Raw genomic sequence first — 16,742 nt, forward strand, 5'->3', positions numbered from 1 at the left:
GGTCATTCAAGGCTCCTTTGCTTTTCCTTTAAACTTTTGTTCAATAGGTTTTTACGACCTTCAGACATTTCTACAAGAGCAAATGGGAAGTAGTTCATTGACTTGTAACAGACTGTTTCAGAATTGTTTCAATTTAGCCACTAAAACAAGAAAATATATATAAAAGAGGAAAGAATCATTATTTTGTACACAACTGCTCCAGAAGCCATGTTTCAGGCTGAGATCTTACTTCAATCTCTGATGTCTTCGAGATACAAGGTATATGCGCCCAAACACCCACCGTCTACCTACTCTTGAAATGGTTTGCTGCAAATGGATACCAATCATGTGAGTCGGATAATTGTATTCTATAGTCTTGTTTTGTTTCTTGAATTTGTTCCTTCTATTTTTTATAAGTTGATCAAATCAGATTAATAACAAGCACATCTTAGTTAGTGCAAAACGGTGGCTAGCTTATACAGTTTCAATATGCAAAACCTTGTGGCCATTAAACAAGAATGTAGATTTTTTAGAAATAGATGGCAAGGCTATGGTATGCCTAGTCTCTGAATGAAGGTGGGTTGTTCGATGTAAAGATAAAGGGTCTTGGAAATGCATTAGTTGGAGGCTCAGAATCTGATGCAAAAACTCGTAATGAAAGAATATTTCCAACCCTCTATCCCAGAGCCCCACATTGAATGGGACCATAATTGAGTAATAACCCTTCGGAAGAATGCAAAATGCAGTACCATGATTTGTATGTACTTCCTTGTAACAAGAAACTGTATAAAGCAGTCTTACAATCAATATTTACATATTTAGCTCCTTAAACAAGAAACAGAATAATAATTTTGGCATCAGAAGATTAATTACCTCAACCTCGGTGCGGAATTCTAGTAAACTTTCACATACATGACAATCTGCTCGATGTGTGGAGTTGTTAGATTGATCTGATTTCACAAAGGCAAATACCTGCACAAAGACACCAAAATCAGTGAGAGAAGGAGCTTTCAAAGTTGATCCTGATTTGTTAGTTGGAAACAGCTGAATACATTTCTATTGGATGAAAAATGAAGTGGAAGCTTCTAAGCGTTTTCATATTAATACAAGGCTTTGTTAACACGAACCTCCTCGCCACAATTTGGGCATGCTCCCTTGAGTGCCACCAAGTCATTCCTCCATAGACCTTGCAGCACCTTCACTGTGAAAATGGGTTCTCAAGTAAAAATCTAAATTTTGAATGAAGTAAAAGAATTGACATTTTTTCCCCAATAAAGATCTATCTTCTCCTATTTAGGTTTAGGTTTTGACAGTTTTCAATGTTTAACTGATGAATCCAATAAAACACTCGGGCTTTTATTTTAAACACAGATGCACAAACCCATATATGCAATAATATTTCCTTATCATATGGCATGTTTCACTAGCCCAACCTGACACGAGGTGTTTTTTTTTTTTAATTATGAACTAGGTGGACAAAATGATCAAGTCAACAAGGTTTTCTAACATAATAAAAAAAATTAGACAATAATCGACCATGATCAATCAACAAAGATCGACCATCAACCAGAATCGACCATGATCGATCAATCATGATTGTCCAGTAAAAGCTATTTGAATTTCATTTCTTTTTCCTAGTTATATTAAAATTTCTTTTCTATTTAAGCCACAAAGTTTTGATTTGATTTTTCTAGTTATGAGTCAAAGTTTTATTTGATTTAGGTTTTTTCTTGTTTAGATTTTCTTAAATAGAAAGGGATGGCTTTAAGTTCTTATATAAACAACTTTATGTATTATTTAAAGAATAATCAAAATTTATGAAATAAAGATCTTTCAAAATATATCATAGTTTTCTCTAAAATCTTCTCCGCGATTAAAGGTTATGACCTAAGGGCATGAGAACCATGGTTTCTTTCTCTATAGTTTAGAGTTGTAAACTTTAAGGCTTAAGAAACCTTAACACTATACAATGTGTCAATTGGTATCAAAGTAGTTTGACCTATTCGATGAACAAAGATATTAGCTGAGTCTTCTCACCACGTGATGCAGTAGGTCATCTGGGATACCGGATACTATGAAGGCATGAGAGGCAATGCGAGACACAACACTACAAAGATTTGATTAATGAGAGCATTCTATAGCATACTTAATTGGGCAGATGGATCAGGTGGATCAACTATAAGGAGGCACAAACGAGAATCGTGAAGAGAAGAGAGATGTGCTCAAAGACTTACCTAGAGGCAAACCAAATCCTAGGTCTATTCCTGCAAACTCATATGGGCATCATGTACATTGAAAGAGTGGCGTATGCAATAGGCGATGCATCGAAAACTCAGTTCGCAACAACCATTCTGTAGAAGTGTTCCTAATTTTGATAAAATTCTTTTTTATGGGAATTTCTCGAAAAGGAGATTTATTAGATGATTGCTAGAAGTGGAAGCTTACTTTTATTTAAACAAGATTACTTGTTATTTAAAACTAGAATTTGCCATTCGTAAGCTTATTCATGGTGCTGAAGATTGGTGGTTTGAATTTCTAGAAGATAAAGCTTGTATTGTTACCTATAATTTCATCATGACAAATTTTGAGAAAATTATTAATCTTGAGCTTGTACAAGATGATTATGAAGAGATCTTGTACTAGGCATTTAAGCAATCACGCCATTATTACTTGCCTTCTTTTCAACCATCACCATTAGCAAGGAGGCAAAACTTAAAGGAAATATTGTCTCTTCAAAACAGACAATCTCAACAGCAGTGACAACAGCAGCAGTAGAATTATAAGGAGAAGATGAAGGACCAAGACAAGCAAACACTAGGTTTTGTCATAGAAGATGAAAAAAATGACAACCATGAAGATGCAATGGATGAGGGATGTGTGAAACAACCTCAAGCATTAGATGTCAAAGAGGACCGCAAAAAAATTGAAAAGGAAGTTAGGGAAGTCAAAATTGTTGGAAGGTCTCATATGGCAAAACATGAAAACATTGTTGGCGTTACCTCTACAAATGAGTCTGGACGGAAAGCATTTCTGGAAGCAAGCTTGACTTGCCATTAGAGACACTTGACAAGGTTGCATCTTCAAAAAAGCATTGAGCAACCGATGGATACTTGGTGGTATAGATTTTGATAATAGGTCGGTCAATATTTTTATGAATGAGTTCAAGAAGAATTGTAATATGGGAAAAAAGATTGCTTCCAAGTTAAAGATGCTTGCTGAAAAGTCCATGGTGGAAGGGGATAAATATCTGATTAAATTTGAAGGTAACTTTAAAATTCTTATCTTCAATCCTCCTAGTGTCGCAAAGCTATCCTATATATATTTTGTTGGTTTGGACTAATTTGATTACGACGTGGATATGCTATCATATAGTATGGCAAAAAGATTGAGGGTTGATTTCAGGAGCAATCGGTTTGAAAAAGTTACATGCAGATTTGGAAAGAGATTGGAGCAGCTAATTTATTCCAAATATTTATCCAAATGGCTTGGGAGAGTTCAGTTTCTAACCATGAACTCGATGATGAGTTCTCCTCGAATGGAAAAGCCTGACACAGGGTGTTATTTTTTTAATTATGGGCCAGGTGGACAAAACAAAGCTCTAGAAGAAGTCTGAGCGTGTCAACAACGTTTTCTAACAGGTTCGACAATATTAGACAATGATTGACCATGATCAATAGACAGTGATCGTCCAGTAGAAGTTGTTTGAATTTTATTTCTTTTTCCTAGTTAAGTTATAAAGTTTTAATTTGATTTTTCTAGTTAGGAGTCAGTTTTATTTGATTTAGGTTTTTTCCGATTTAGATTTTCATGATTGGAAAGGGACAATTTAAGTTATATAAACAACTTCATATATTATGTGAAGAATAATGAGAAATTATGAAATAAAGACCCTTCAAAATATAGAAGAGTTTTCTCTACAATTTTCTCCATAGTTAAGGGTTGTAACCTTAGACTTGAAAACTTTAGTTTCTTTCTCTATAGTTGACAATTTGTTCCATGAACCTATAGAACGGATATGAAACTGTAAATAATAGTACACGCAGCTCAGACAAGCCACTCAAACATTTGAACTTCCAAGATTTATCCCTGATAGGTAAAGTTTTTTAGATTTGAGGATCTTTTTGAAGATTCATCTGACATCATTCGTCCATTTTTAAGGATCCCATATACTGGAAGTTATGGAAGGTGACAAATTGAGAATTTCCCTAACTAGGGGTAAAGAGTCCTCCCTAAAAAGTAACTTAAAATTCATTATTTCACAAAATTTCTTGATTACTGAATTACAGAAGATAAGGTTAAATTAAAAGCTGTTACCCGAAGCAGATGCAATTGGATAGCCAATCAAAGCACTCACTGCCATAAAGAGAATACCATTAACAGTAGCAAGAAACCCAATAATAGGCGTCTGGCTGCCATGGGATATTACCGAGCCAAATGCATCTTGGTAAGCCAGGCCAATTGTGTAGATTATAGGCAGAGCGCACGCTGAACAGCCAACTGTAAGAAACAGGATCCAAATACTTGCTAGTGCAAACGCCTGTGATATATCTGCCTGCCCTACAGCCATGCCAATCAATCTTCAAGTCGAGAGAGAAAGAAAGAAAAAAAAAAAGGCCAAGCTGCATCTTACCAACTAAAATGAATAAACAACATCGGGAGAAAAAAACCATCATAATTATCCATGATTTCCCCCCTTTATGGTGGGCATCATGAAAACAGCAGAGTGCTTCCCTGCTTTTAGTCAATGTTACACAAATGGAATATTTTTACGCATATAAAGAAACGATTCGATAGCTCATTACCTCAGCATCAGAGTATGTTGACTGTCGTCTAATACTGCAGCGAGGGTACTTGACAACACATTTGGAACCATAACACCGCAATTTTAACTGCTTCAAATAATTGTTGGGGTAAGGAATTCGAGAGCCGTCGAAACTAAAAGTTTGATCCACAAATGTACAGAATCAAATTTTATTACCTCAACTCTATCAAACATGTCATCTATTATCAAAGGTTTACCACTGTAATATGCATCTCGTGCCTAAAACAAACATCAATTCAATACCGCACAGTCAGCCCACTTCTCCTCATCTTCTCCACAAAAAAATTCAATAAGATAAAAAGCATGAAACCAAAGTAACGAGAAAATGTTCAAATTAGGCCCAAAATTAAAATAATGAAGAAATCTGACGCACTTGACGATAGAGAGCTTCGAGAGTTTCTTGGCTTGCAGTCTCTATTGGGCCAACGAATAAGCAAGACGGTCCTTCCGGTGCAAGTGCAACCTTACGCGTTCTTGACACTCCATTGCTACTCATCGCAGAGAGGCGAGCCCAACAAAATGAAGCACCCTCTCTCCCAGACCTGCTAGCTCTGTTGTAGGATGACAGTTCGATCACGTGACGAGAGATGTATGTGCACGTGCCTGCCATGCTACTCTTCTCTAACTGCAGTTGCCGAGAACAAGAGGCACTGCTCTGCTCCACTGAAATGGTTTGTGGCCACGGAAGGAAGGAACTGGGTTTTTAAATGGTTGGAATTGTTTTATGACGAGAATGCCCCCTTCTGTGGCTCTTATCTGTTGGTTTATCATGGCGCCTTATAATTATCTCTTGCCGGCTTTTGGTTTAGTTGAGTACTTGAGTTGAATAGATTATTCAAAATATTGAGGTTGCGTCTGTTTTGAAACAGAATGATATGCGACGTCAGTCGGCTAGAAAACTCGTTGTCTGACATTTAAATTTTTTTTTTTAGTATTTTTAAATTATTTTGATTTATTAATATTAAAAATAAAAATATTATTTTAATATATTTTTAACTAAATTTGTTTTTAAAATGTAATATTTACCACACTTCCAACAAGCCTGAAGAATAAATGCTGGACTGTGTTTCCTGGGGTTAGATTATTTTTATATAAAAAATATATTCAGATAAATATTATAAGTGTGTTTAGAAAAAAAAATCATCATTCGAATTACAGACTCAATTTGGTTAAATAAATTAATTTTATTTTAATTAAATAATTAAATAATAAATAATGATAATAAATAGACCAATTTTTTTAAAAAAATATCACAATAACTTTAGAAAAAAACTTTTTTTCTAAAAATAATACAACTTAAATTTTAGTTCATTAAATATGGAAGAATGAGATTAGAATAAACAAAATACCTGATTCAAATCGAGTTAGTATGATAAACCTATAACATGGGTAATAAGAGGCGAGCTAACCAGGTTAATCCATTAAACATGTGGTTCAGGTCATGAGATTGAGATAGCCTGATAAAAAATAAAGGAAATTACAAAGCCCATTAAAAAAAACAATGTTGAATGTTGAAATAAAAAATGAAAATAAATTTTTCTTTTCTAAAAAAAAGATGTTAACCTGTGCCAATTTTTCAAAGTTATAACTCAGGTTATTAGACTAAAAACATCATATTTAAAAAAAACTATGAAATCTAATACCCAACCAATCAAATATTGAATGATGAAATTAAACAAAAAAGTTTCATTATATAAAAAGATCTAAAACAAATAGTAATTAAATAAATAAGGGTCAAAACTAAAATAAAAAATAAATTGGAGAGCAATTACAAATTTTTTATTGAATGGTGAAATTAAAAAAAAGTATCAATTTAACAAAAGAGACAAAAACAATTAAAAAAAAGTGAGGATCAAATTGTAAAAAATAATAAATCACAAATTAAAATTTAAATATGAAATTAAAAATAAATAAAAACTTTACAAAAGAGCAAAGAAAAATAATTAGAAATAAAAATGATAAGGACCAAATTAGTAAGAAATAATATATCATAAATTTGGGTTGAAGTATGAAATTGAAGTCGAATAAAAATTGCACAAAATGATCAACAAAAAAAATTAAAAATCAAAATAATAAGAATCAAAGTTGAAATATCAACAATTAAGAGGACAACTCTTAAATTTAAATGGTCACCACAATTTTGATGGAAGGAAAGAGAAAAGGAGGGGGGGAGTGTCGCCGGCGATAAACCATGCCACCTCCCACGCCCCGATAACTTTTTTATTAAAATATCATTTTATGTTTATTAAAATATTAAATTGCCATCAATCAACTTCATAATAACAACAAAAAAAACATAATGAAAGACAAAAAAAACTCATTTGACGCAAGTTTTAAAAAAATTGCTTTTAAAGATAAATGAGTGATTTCACTATGTTTTTTTTTTTTAAAAAAAAAAAGATAACTCTACCTCTAATTAGTTGTGTAATGATCAATTAGCATTGTGAAAAGATCAAAACACCATGTTCGATGCCATTGATTTTTTAGAAAAGCAAAATAGTAACTACATTGTAATCGCATAGTGAATTTGTTTTCAGCTTTAGCTTTTTTTGTGTGTGTATTCTTGTATTTTTTGTTTTGAAATTATATAAATTTACTTAAAAATTATTGCATAAACATATTTATTTTGTTCATTTATTTATTTTCAATTAAATATTTGTGTCTTTTTTGTATTTGTCTATTCTATGGAGACACTAATTAAAAGCAACTCTAAAATTATAATTTTTTCATAAATTAAATTTATGAGTAATGCTTTTTGTATTTTTATGAAAGAGAAATTAACAATTTCAGATGTATTTAATAACTTTTCAATTATATTTGGATTTTTAGTGTACATGAGATTATAATGTAAAGTACAACTTATAATAATTTTTATAACGTCAATAATTTTTATGTTATATTGCGTGTTTATTTTGAGAAAAAAAAATATAAATCTTTGCGTCTGCCGGGAGTCGAACCCGGGTCTATTGCTTGGAAGGCAATTATCCTAACCGTTGGACTACAAACGCTTGGTTTGCTTAAAACCTCGATTGAAATATCCTAATAGTTATTTCTATGTGATGCAAGGCATCAAATTTTGACAGGCACCGATATGAGAACCTCCAAACTCAGCAGTGAACTTTTATTTTTTGTATGAGTTCCACTGCGTTGTTCATGATCATATACAAGAATAAGATTGTAAGAAAAAAAAAGTTTTTTAATTAGAGGTCTTTTTTCCTCTTGCATAAGGGCTGCGACAAACTTCATATTTATCAGCTAGACCTTAGACTTCCCATCTCTGCAGAGAGCAAAGTTCTTGTCTTCAATGGCCTCCTGTTGCAATGCTTTTGCAAAGCCGTGGAGGCCAAGCTTACTGGCTAAATAAGCTTCACAACCCAAACTACCCACCAAGTCAAACTGAACTCATATCAGAAGCATGGATGCAGCACAATCATATTCAGAACTCATCTGCCATATCTTTTTTGTTTCTTTTGTTCTTGTAACATGTGCTTGATTATGAGAGACCTTCAATGTTGATCCAAGATCTTTCAAAGAAAAAAAAAGAGACGGGCAATGTTGTATGTTAAGAATCTAATCGAAACAGTTTATGTTTCTAACTTATTTTTGTTAAAATCATTCCAATATACACTTGAATTCGGAATAAAAATATAAATATCCAAAACTTTTTTATATATATAAAAAAGATTGTACATTCTATCTCTTCTCTAAAATTTAAAAATCCTAATACATTATCATCTTTGACCTATCAAAGAAATGATCCCATTCATGTTTCCTTTCTGTCCCAAATAAATTTTTCTTCCACGTATACTCTTCTATATCTTCAGAAAAATTCTTTCCAGCTTTAATATCCATCTTAATCTTCTCAACTCTTTCAAGAACCCCATCAATTGTGAGATCAAATGCATCTTTAAGGGTCTCCAATCCATAACTTGGATCAGCATACACCATGCCTGGAATCAGCTTTATAACCTCTTCTCTCATAGCCCATACTCTTTGTATCGGAATCCGAGATAACGTCCTCTCAATGCTGACTTTCTCGTCTTTTATCTTGTTTGCCGGTATGAACACGGAGTATTTAGTATAATCCCTCGGGAAATGCCATAAATACTGGGCATAAGATGAACCTGGATGGAAGAAAACTGGAATGCACCCAGCCAAGATTGAATCAAAAGTTGATCGCCTAGTATAGGAATCCCCTGGAGGCTGCAAGCAGAATGTCGAGCTTTGAAACATTTTCATCAAATTAACTGGTTCATAGCAATTGCTTGAACCGGTAATACATTCTAGCAATAGGCATTTTTCCCTTGCAGCCTGGCACTGTTCAATAATGTCACTACGGATAGAATCCGGGAGGTCAGGTCTCGGCCCACCTGCGAAAGAAAACAAGAACTGCCTTTTCAGTCTTCTCATCCTGTTTTGCCATTGAAACACTTCGTTGTCACTTGAAGGATGAAAGTATGTTGGATAGGGTACTGCAAAGTCATTGTTGTTCCACGGACTTGATTCAATAGTTAACACTGTCATGTTTCTAGATTCAGGCAAAATCATAAGCTGGTTGCCCCAGTCATTGTTGTTGTTCGTTAATCTCCTGAAATCCCAAGTGATCCTTCCAGCAACCATGAAGTGGTCACTACCCCACAATCTTTTCCACTCGGGGCTTTCTCTTAGCCACCTGACAAGATGACGAGAATAATAATCTTTCATCTTCTTGTCGGCATTCCACAGATAACGAGCAACGTCAAGCCCAGAATAGTAAGGGACAAAGATTGCTGAAGCCAATGAAGAGTCATTGGTTAAGCACTTGTACTGCTTCATTTTATGGTGGAAAATGATTTCTAGCATGAATTGGTTTGTATCATACCAGCCAGTGTTTGAGAGCGTCCTTTCCGAATTCTTTAGCCGAGGACCAAAGCCAAAGTTTGACAGGTAGGGGCACATATTAGACCATTCGTTAAGTGATTGACAATGCCTGACCAAATCACCATTGAATCGGCTTGGAAGGTTATGGATATAAATGTATCGGCCCACACATGATTCGGGATGTGAATCCGAATTGGTTTGCCTCCTTATTTGATCTTCCTTGTTAGGCTGTTCGATGACCTCCTCGATTACCTTCTCTTCTCTAGGAAGTGAATGATCAACCTGTTTCTTGACCCGTTTCTCCCTAGCCGGTTTCTTGACCCGTCTCCTCCTAGCCTCTCTAGGAAGTGAATGATCAAACGGTTTTTTGACCTGGTTCTCCCTAGCTGTACTCCTTGCATTACCAGATTCTTCTCTGTTTCCTTCACCAAAGACTTTGTTGATCGATCGAGCTTCATTTTCTGTAAGATGTATTTGATTTTCCGGTTTTGATTCTTTCCCAGCATTAGATACTTCACGAAGATACTTGTCCCAATCACCACCGGTAAAAAAATTGTCGACAGGATTACCTGTTGCTTTCGTATCCATATCCATAATAGAGTCTGATGCAACATGCCCTGTTTCTTCATTGGAATTCCGATTCACACCACCAAAACTCGATTCATCGGTATCAACAAAATTATCATAATGGTGTTTCAACAAGAAATCATCCTTCTTATCAAGTTTTGAGCCCGAATTAAAGAAGAAGTAAAGCAATAAGAACCATAAAAGAAACACGACCGTAAAATACCAGAATTTGCTGCAACCCTTTTTAAGTATCGGCACCTTCTTCATCAATCCCTCTTGATCATGCATGTATCTACTCTTCTCGATAAGCCCTTGCTGTAAGAAATGGGATTGAAGAGAGAATCAGCTGGGATTTGGTGTTTGAGGATATGAAAGAAAAAAAGAAATGCACGTAGGAATTGATTAATTTCTAGGGAAGGGATCTCCCTTTAGAAAGAAAAATATTATAGAGAACCAATGATAAGGAAACAAGAGAGAAGCTCTATAATTGTGGTGGCGTTGAAGCATTCAAGGATTTTGATCCATCGAATGTTCAGAGAATAATTAAGCAGTTTTAAGTGTCCAGTCTGTCCTTAATTGTAACTTACTTGATCAATAAAAATATACCAACGATAATAATTAATTAATAAACAAAGATCATAAAATTCATGCTGATATTTACAATCCAACAGTTCAGAGCGAGCGAGTGCATTTTTTTTTGAACGGGCAGCGGGTTTTCTTTTCTTTTTAATTTCTTCTTAATTGGTGCTTCCAATTAAATCATTTTTTTCTTTCTATAATTCAAAAAAATTCACCTACAAGCACATAAAAAGCAAGACTAAACTAAATACTCCCCTTTATTAATAGTAGTATTAAAAAGGTATTTAAGAATGTGGTACTGGTTGCGATTGCGGTTTAAAGTGATTTTTGCTTAAAAATATATTCAAATAATATTTTTATTATTTTTCCAAAACTATTCTTGACTTTAGTACATCTAAACAATCTAAAAATGTCAAAAAAAATTAATTTTTAAAAAACACGATTTCAACCGCGTTTCTAAATACTCTATAAATCTTTTTAGGTAACTTGGTGGCCTTGAAATATTAAACTATTTTTTTTTAACGTTTCAAATTATTATGTTAATGTCAAAAATAGATATATATATAACAAAACTATTTTTGACATTAACATAATAATTTGAAAACGTTAAAAAAAAAAATTTTAAATAATTTTTTTTTAATTTTTAAAAAATATGATTTCAACCGCGTTTTCAAATACTCTAGGAGTCTTTTTAGGTAATTTGATGGCCTTGGAAGGCGACTTGGGCTATTTGATTGCATTTTCAGATTTCTTAGGCAAAAAAAAAAAAAAAAAAAAACAAGATTGATGTTAGGCAGGAATCCACCATATGCTGAGAACTTTCCGAGTTCTCTATCATTCCTCAAAGCCAACAACAGATACCTTGCTACTATTTTGTTCTTCTTGTTATCCCTTGATGCATTTTGAACAAGCTCTAAAACCTAATTAACCCACATAAAAAATACAAAAGCTAACACAAAGAGTCAAGAACATACCCTCATATCTCTCGGTCAGACAAGACAAACAACAACAAACTTATACTTGAGAACTTCAGCAGAAAGCTTATTGCTTGTAGCTTGATCAGATAAAACCATGTTGTTCACCTTCTTCTGTGCTTCACCTCCTTCCATTTCTGCATATCAAACCCTTATGTATCATTAAAAATAGCATACAATCATATAGAATCCTTTAAAAAGAAGAAACATGTCCAGACCATTAGTCTTTTTTTTTGTATCCCGTCTCATTTAGGAATGCGATGCAAACCACGTTTCATGAAATTTAAATTGTTTTTGTTTAAATTTAATATCTTTTTATATTTTTGAATTATTTTGATGTGCTGATGTAAAAAATAATTTTTTAAAAAAATATATTACTTTAATGTATTTCTAAACAAAAAACACTTTAAAAAACAATAACTACCACACTCTCAAACACATACTACATTAGAAAAGCTATAAAAGATACTTTAAAGGCAAATGAATTGCTCCATGTACTACAACTCAACGCATTCAATCAGGGCTGAAGTGTGATTGCGGTTACTTTTCAAAGTGTTTTTCATGCCGAAATGCATTAAAATAATTTTTTTTTTTAAATTATTTTTGAAATCAATCCAAAACATACAAAAAAATTAATTTTTAACAAAAAAAATTAATTTTTTTAAAAATACGGGTACAACCACGTTTCCAAAAACTTACAGAAATGCCGCATAAAGTCCTAACAAAACTTAATCGAATGTCAAGCAACTAATTCAAAGAAAAAAAGAGGATAAAACTACGATAGTAATCCATAAATATCATAACCATAAAACACATCATCACCACTAAAGACTAGTTGATCTAATAATAGACAACTGGTTACGACAATCTATTTGAAAAGCTGCCCTAAGATCAACGTATAACTTCACAACAATTAAATGCTAAGGTCTGTTGCCTCAGTAGCCTTCATGTCATCATTTAGGAAAAATTAAGCTAAAAATGAAGTGAGGCTGTGAAATCTCTGACCTATTACGAGAATAATCTCATAGAAATAATAAAAATAATTATAAAATTTAATTTTCTAACTAATCTAATGTGCGAAATTAAAAATAGCAACAAAAAAATCAATACATCCCGATTAAACTGCTAAACTTATAATTTAAATTATGAAATTAAAATAATTTTATAATTTTTTTTATTAAACTTAATCTTTAATAAAACTAATATCGAAGGGAGAAATAATGAGGAGGGCAGTATAGAAATTAAAAAAGATGTTTAAGGACAAGCCGGCCTTTTAGGAAAAAAAACAAACCCTAGGTTTCCATCATATAAATACAACACTCGAAGCACTGGCGAGCCGTCTCTCTTTCACTCTGTTAGATTCATAGCAAATTCAGGGTTTAAGGAGAATCAATTCGAAATCAAAATGGGAGTTTTCACCTTCGTTTGCAGGTGCTCCGGTAACGAGTGGAGTGCCAAGCAGATCGCCGAAGGCGATATTGAGGCCTCCGCTTCCTCCACCTTCGAGTTGCAAAGGAAACTTGTCCAATCTGCTCTCTCCGCTGATTCCTCCGGTGGCGTCCAGTCCTCTTTCTCTTACGTCACTCCTTCATCCGCCGTTTTCCAGGTCCTCACATTTTCTCTCTTTATCTTTTTGTTTATTTTCTTGCTTTAAACTACAATTATCTGATTTAGTATCTCATCATGAAGTATATCTTTTGTCCGTTTTGTTAATAAATCCTTTGCAATTTGTCAAATAGTTTAGGGTTTTGAACCATCATCTCATAATCATAAATGCATGTATGTGTGTTGGCTTGCACTGCAGTGAGAAACTTATTCATGTGATCTTTTTCAAGTTATTTTTATTTACTTGAACAATTGTTTCTAATTTGGAATATAATTTAGTCATCTAAATTAGAATTTATAGGCAAGAACAGTTGTCATATAAGAGTGCAAAATATATGTGGATGTGACATTCGATGTTAGTTTTAGTTGTCTAATGAGGTGGGTAAATTTTGTTTGGTGCAGGTGATCATTGGTGGCGGCTGTGGTGGAGCCTTCTTTGGCGGTGGTGGTGGAGGTGCAGCAGCGGCTCCAGCAGGAGGTGCAGCAGCTGCAGCTGAGGCACCTGCTGCTGAGGAGAAGAAGAAGGAAGAGGAGCCAGAGAGTGATGATGATATGGGATTCTCTCTTTTTGATTAAGGCGATTGCTTAGTTACTGTGTCTTTGTTGATCTGTCTTGTTTCATTCTGTATGGTTTTTACTCGTGTTGCAAAATTTTACTAGCCCTGGTGAATTGGATTTAGATCAGATTAAGTGTTTTTGGATCAGAGATGGGTATATTGAATGAGTTCATATTTAGCATTTTATCATGTTTTAAGCTTCTGGTTGGTTATTGGAGTGTCGATTGTTATGTGTCTCTTGGCTGGCTCTTGTGATGCATGCGAATCGGTTCCTGCCTCTGGTTTGATAGTTTCTTTATTGAAGTTTTGGGTTTAGCATGACTTCGTTTGCAAGTGTTGTTCATGGCAATTGTGAGATTCGACTTGGCTCCAACCTCCGATTTTAATAACATGTAATATAATTAGGGATATCCTTACTCCTAAGATTTGTGTTTTGAAAGGTTCTGGTATGCTGAATGAAAGATGATCAATAGTATTTCTAATGTTTCACACCCTTTCAGTAGGATAGCCACAGATGCTTCCGATGTTAGTATGTTGCAGCTCTTTCTCGTTTTTTTCCGTTTCAACAACAAACCCTCAATGGTAACAGAAGTGCATGTTAAAGCAAGCTCCAGAGCAACAAATTTGCTTAGGCCTTGACATTACAACTGGATTCATCATTGTTGCCGGTAATATAGTAGGAAGGATCGTGGAAGATCCTTGCAACTTGCATGAAGACTCCCATGGATTATCTCCATGTCCTCTTTCAAATTTGGGACACAATCTCCTGAATGGCAGGGCATTTTTTTAGGTAGCGCAGACGGGACAAACTTGTGGTTGGAATGCTCTAAGTGGAGGGGAGCTAACAAGGCTTGTATGAAACATGTTGGGAAATTTGGCTGGCTCGTCATGCTTCCCAAGTCTGCAAAAATTTATCAACGGTGCTTCTCAAATTTACCTCTGAAGCAAGTGTAAAGATACTGAGATGTGACATAACCGTCTTTTGGAGCCAACCGCAATTTAACTGGTTGGAAGCTAAACACTGATGACATTTGCCACCTCAATACGCAACCCCGGCAACGCTGGAGAGGTGTTGTCATTTGTGACCATAAAGGCAAATGGATGTTGCAGACTAGGCACCGCAGCTGTAATGGTGGCAGAATTGTGTGTGGGGATATTAGAGAGGGTATTCTTGTTGTGGGATTTTTTTATCAAATCCAGTTAGAAGCAGATTCTGATGAGGTCATTTGGTGGAAGTCTCAAAACCTTGCTTCTTTCTGATTAGAGACATTACTCTTGCTCCCCATATCAATGGCGCTTCATCCATCTTTGGCGAGAAGGGATATACTTCGTGAGAATTATTTGGCCAAAATAGGTAGCTCTCAGACCGTTTAAACTGAAATAAAAATCAAATTATAAAAAAAAATAAAAAAAATTCAACGTGCAAGTCGATATTGTTTGGTCTTGGTCCTGGGTTTAGATTTGGACATCATCGGAATGGACCGAGATTGTTTGTCCAATCATGACCTTGCTTATCTCTATCTCCCTAACTAAACTGGCAGGGATGCAAGCTCAGCTCAGCTGTTTAGGGTTTTTCTTTCGCGCTAAAAATAAATAAAAAAGAGAGCACTTCTTAGGGTTTTAATCGTACCACTCCCCAATTCATGACCAATTTTCATCCTTCGTAGCTCTTAATAATTAACTTCGCTGAGTTATTATCATGTCGAATCAGCCCGGCTACTAGCTCCATCTGAATTTTTTTATGACGATTTGAGGCTTATAAATACACTTCCTTTTCTCATATTATTGATATTCAGGTGCTCCTCCTCTTTATTCATTTATTTTTTTTTAATTTTTTTTAAGTTTATTTAGAAGTATAGTTGATATTAGTTTTCAAAATATTTTTCATTCAGAAATATATTAAAATAATCTAAAATCATAAAACAATTAATTTAAAATAAAAAAATAAAAAAATATTTTTTAAAAATACTTTTCAAACACAAAACAAACATAAATTTAATTTAATCCTTGCATGAGCCAAAACTAAGATTGAAGCAAGTTCCTTCTCTTCTCTTTTCTGTTTTTGGTTTATGTAGCCTGTCAACACTCATGAAATCTTGTTTGGGGTCAACTTTGGGCTTGGTTTCTTCTGTATATTTTTAGAGATAAAACTGGAGTTCACTAATGAAAAGAATTAAAGTTTAATACATCGATAACAGATAACTCAAAAATAAGGCTGGAAACTTGTTCTCGAAAAGGACAATCTCTCGGTTCCCTGATGTGTCGTGAGCTAGATAATGAGCTAAATTTCTAGATTATTAAGGAATGAAGCTGAAACTTGAGTCCTGGAAGTTTGAGCCAATGTCTCTGATATCTGCAATGGTGAGTCCAATATAAGTTGCCTGGGGTCTGCTTCTGCTGTTTACTGCCATGCTGACAGTCTGAATGTCACTGTTAATATCTAATTCAAGCAAACCTGCATCCCTGACCAACAGAAATCAAAATAAAATTGCTTGAGCTTCAAAAAATTCCACTGATGCTTGACTGCTTATTGTTTTGATGCATCCCTAATGTTCATTCCCTCTTCATCACAGACAACACCACCCAAACCAACTGAGCTTCCATCAAACATTGCAGCCTCAGTATTGAGTTTATATATAGGAGCTTGCAAAGGGATCCACGCTCAAGCTTTATCTGATCATGTTTGGGAAGGAGAACTTTGGTGCGCCTCTTGATGCTGACTCATAAACTCCAAGCATACTGAATTATTTGGAGTGGTTATGTCATTTATTTTAAAAAACCGTACTGTATTTTGATTTT

General features: G+C 34.2%; 3 protein-coding genes and 1 non-coding gene across 4 annotated transcripts; 1 reads left to right on the plus strand and 3 right to left on the minus strand.

Annotated features, from left to right (window-relative positions):
* Positions 1-5,496, minus strand: LOC7481531 (PGR5-like protein 1B, chloroplastic). Its single transcript, XM_024608761.2, has 7 exons — positions 5,175-5,496; positions 4,958-5,020; positions 4,782-4,868; positions 4,294-4,531; positions 1,107-1,180; positions 853-951; positions 1-306 (listed from the first exon to the last, which is right to left on the minus strand). Exons 1-7 carry the CDS (start codon positions 5,409-5,411, stop codon positions 226-228), a joined length of 879 nt encoding a protein of 292 aa, XP_024464529.2. The 5' UTR covers positions 5,412-5,496; the 3' UTR covers positions 1-225.
* A 2,241-nt stretch (positions 5,497-7,737) lies between these two features.
* On the minus strand, positions 7,738-7,809 carry TRNAG-UCC (transfer RNA glycine (anticodon UCC)). Its single transcript has one exon. It is a non-coding gene; the product is annotated as a tRNA-Gly (tRNA).
* A 632-nt stretch (positions 7,810-8,441) lies between these two features.
* On the minus strand, positions 8,442-10,736 carry LOC7488112 (probable xyloglucan galactosyltransferase GT14). Its single transcript, XM_002313394.3, has one exon. The coding sequence runs from the start codon at positions 10,514-10,516 to the stop codon at positions 8,522-8,524; it is 1,995 nt and encodes a 664-aa protein (XP_002313430.2). The 5' UTR covers positions 10,517-10,736; the 3' UTR covers positions 8,442-8,521.
* A 2,370-nt stretch (positions 10,737-13,106) lies between these two features.
* LOC7488111 (60S acidic ribosomal protein P3) lies at positions 13,107-14,132 on the plus strand. The gene is made up of 2 exons (XM_006378955.3): positions 13,107-13,387; positions 13,789-14,132. The coding sequence occupies exons 1-2, from the start codon at positions 13,187-13,189 to the stop codon at positions 13,960-13,962; spliced, it is 375 nt and encodes a 124-aa protein (XP_006379017.1). The 5' UTR covers positions 13,107-13,186; the 3' UTR covers positions 13,963-14,132.
* Positions 14,133-16,742: the final 2,610 nt, after the last annotated feature.

The sequence above is a fragment of the Populus trichocarpa genome, chromosome 9, assembly GCF_000002775.5.
Source record: "Populus trichocarpa isolate Nisqually-1 chromosome 9, P.trichocarpa_v4.1, whole genome shotgun sequence".
In the NCBI taxonomy this organism is placed as follows: Eukaryota; Viridiplantae; Streptophyta; class Magnoliopsida; order Malpighiales; family Salicaceae; genus Populus; species Populus trichocarpa.

Bases quoted from the DNA above. Each gene is read 5' to 3' on its own strand.
- LOC7488111 (XM_006378955.3), top strand. From the start codon at position 13,187: ATGGGAGTTTTCACCTTCGTTTGCAGGTGCTCCGGTAACGAGTGGAGT. The intron at 13,388-13,788 runs GTCCTCACATTT...TGTTTGGTGCAG, and splicing joins CTTCATCCGCCGTTTTCCAG to GTGATCATTGGTGGCGGCTG.
- LOC7481531 (XM_024608761.2), bottom strand. From the start codon at position 5,411: ATGGCAGGCACGTGCACATACATCTCTCGTCACGTGATCGAACTGTCA. The intron at 4,532-4,781 runs GTAATGAGCTAT...GCTGTAGGGCAG, and splicing joins CAACATACTCTGATGCTGAG to GCAGATATATCACAGGCGTT. The intron at 952-1,106 runs GTTCGTGTTAAC...GTCTTTGTGCAG, and splicing joins GCCCAAATTGTGGCGAGGAG to GTATTTGCCTTTGTGAAATC.
- LOC7488112 (XM_002313394.3), bottom strand. From the start codon at position 10,516: ATGCATGATCAAGAGGGATTGATGAAGAAGGTGCCGATACTTAAAAAG.